Raw genomic sequence first — 2,405 nt, forward strand, 5'->3', positions numbered from 1 at the left:
ATGGAGTAGTCTAACAAGGTGGAGGAATTGTTCGATTTCCGTCGCCGCCGGGAAAAACATCCGGCTCCGGCCGCCGACAATTCCTCCGCCCTCCGCCACCCTCCGCGCACTCCGCCTAGCTCCACCACCCTCCGCATTAAAGTCGACGTCTGACAGGAATCGGTGGAGGCAGGATTTGCAGAGTGCCCACTTCTGGAGGTCACGCGACCCTCGCAAAGCTCAATATTGCCAGAGGAAAGAAGTCTGCTGAGGTTCTTGCAAATCGATTCACTCAGAAAATCACTAAGCAAGACACCAATCTCAATTACGTCCATAAATACATAAAGTCTAGCAGCATTCTCGTCATGGCGCCTGGTTACAGAGCGCGAATCTGCAATTTGGGTGCCTCTTATCTCGCCGGGGTATATGACACAGAAGGGGTCGGGGTTTTGCCTCAACGTTCCAGCATGAAGATAACCAGAACACAGGGCTACATGGCGCCGGAATACATCAACAGTGGCATCGTGTCACATAAAGCGGATGTGTTTGCCTTGGGTGTTGTGTTGCTGGAGCTCCTTTCTGGGCATGAACCAATAAGGTATGTGGCGGATGAGGGCGGCCGCTGTATTAGGAGAATAGGGCTTATACAGAGCCTGAATATTGTTATTTCAGAGGCTGGCGATAATTTTGCAGGGAGGCTGAGGAGATGGATGGATCCTCGGCTCAGGGGCTCCTTTCCTGTAGATTGCGTAGAGAGGGTAGCGAGGCTTGCTGCTTCCTGTTTGGATCCGGACACCGGAAAGAGGCCTGATACAAGATATGTTGCAGGGGAGCTGTCCAGAGTGCTTATCATGTCCGACCAATGGTCTGAGCAAATGAATGCCAATAAAACATGTGTCAGTGGCACCTTCGAGGGCAGATGGAGTCATCTGCGTTTCGTAAATATTCCAGAGTAAACAGGATTGGATTATGTTGGTGTGTATTGCTTTGAACATTGTTGTACTGCAGAAGGGAGAGAAAAAACCACGGTGGTTTGGATTATATTGGTTTGTATTGATTTGAACATTGTTGTACAACAAAAGGGAGAGAAAAAACCATGGGATATAATGATCCGAAGGCTTTCTGTAAATATGGTTTGGATGGGTCATTTCGATGGATTATAAGAAAAATATTCAAGTGTTTCAGATCTTTTATGAGCACCACTTTGAAGCCTGGCCAAAGCTTAAAACTGTTGAGATGAGATCTACCAAAGAAATGTTTAAGTGCAAGTTTTTTTTTTCTGGAATGTATGATTCTCATGCCTCCTTCAATTTTTTTGGACCTATGAGGCAAATTGTATTCTTGGTCAAGAAAGTAATAAACTTCAAAATACAGACAATACCTTGTTTGATCTTTGGATTTGTATTTTCTGATGCATGTATTTATACTTATTTGCTTCAGTTGAATTCCTAGAGTTTTAGCTTTCCAGGTTTAAAAGAAGTGTTCATGCAGATGTGCCTTTGTGTTGATACTGCCATGGATTTTGCATCTTTTCAATAGGAAATTGAGAACGGTTTGCATATTTTTTATTAATTGAATCTCTCTTTAATATAGCTTTTTTTATTTTTTATTAATATGAACTTGCTATCTATATAGCTTTTCTTATTTTTATATATAGTGACTTTCTTATGAAAGTGGAAAACGAAGATTCCCATTTAAAGAGAGCCGTACTTGGATGGGAAAACTCTCGCAATGATGTCTCAAATATTTTGTGTAAATATAAGAGAATATATTCCAAAACACTGGGATTGCTTGGATTCATGGCAAGCAATATCATTAAACACTGATTAATCACGTTAAATCCGACGGATGGATGTTTGAAAAGAATGGCAGAATCCGACGGGTGGATGTTTGAAAAGAATGACAACGGGAGAATCTTTTTTTTCAAAGTTTTTAAATTTGAAAAATTATCATATTTTTCTGGATTTTATACTACATTACATATAATGTGATGATGTTTATTATATAAATAATGTTTTAATTGATGAGAAAGAAAGTTTTTAAATGGTTTTTAATTAAATATTAAACGTAAAGTTTGTAGTTACAAAAATTTATTTTAATGTGATATGTAATTATGATTTTTTTTTAAATCATTAATAATTTTATTAATAAAAAAAAAATTACAATATAACAAATTGAATTCAATCATATTATTCTTTTTTTTTTGTATCTCAACTCGCTTGACACATCACTATCAATAAACCTCTGGTGGTCTAGGACTTGTCCTCCTTTGTAAATTGGTTCACAAACAAAGGCATTTGAACCTTGGATCTGCTTGCCTAACACATAACTACTAGTAAACCTTTGGGGTCTACCACCTGTTTTCCTCTCCGTAAAGTTAGTCACAACTAAACCTCTGGGGTCTACGACCTGTCGTCCTTTCTGCA

General features: G+C 39.0%; 1 protein-coding gene across 1 annotated transcript; it reads left to right on the forward strand.

The window, feature by feature from the left end:
* The first annotated feature begins 344 nt into the window (after positions 1-344).
* On the forward strand, positions 345-935 carry LOC149251256 (lysM domain receptor-like kinase 3). Its single transcript, XM_089453840.1, has one exon. The coding sequence runs from the start codon at positions 345-347 to the stop codon at positions 933-935; it is 591 nt and encodes a 196-aa protein (XP_089309966.1).
* Positions 936-2,405: the final 1,470 nt, after the last annotated feature.

The sequence above is a fragment of the Pinus tabuliformis genome, chromosome 7 (genome assembly GCF_031772625.1).
Source record: "Pinus tabuliformis cultivar Carrire ecotype Pingquan chromosome 7, CPIR1, whole genome shotgun sequence".
Classification (NCBI taxonomy): Eukaryota; Viridiplantae; Streptophyta; class Pinopsida; order Pinales; family Pinaceae; genus Pinus; species Pinus tabuliformis.

What these genes read in the sequence shown, in the direction of transcription:
- LOC149251256 (XM_089453840.1), top strand. Translation starts at nt 345, where the DNA reads ATGGCGCCTGGTTACAGAGCGCGAATCTGCAATTTGGGTGCCTCTTAT.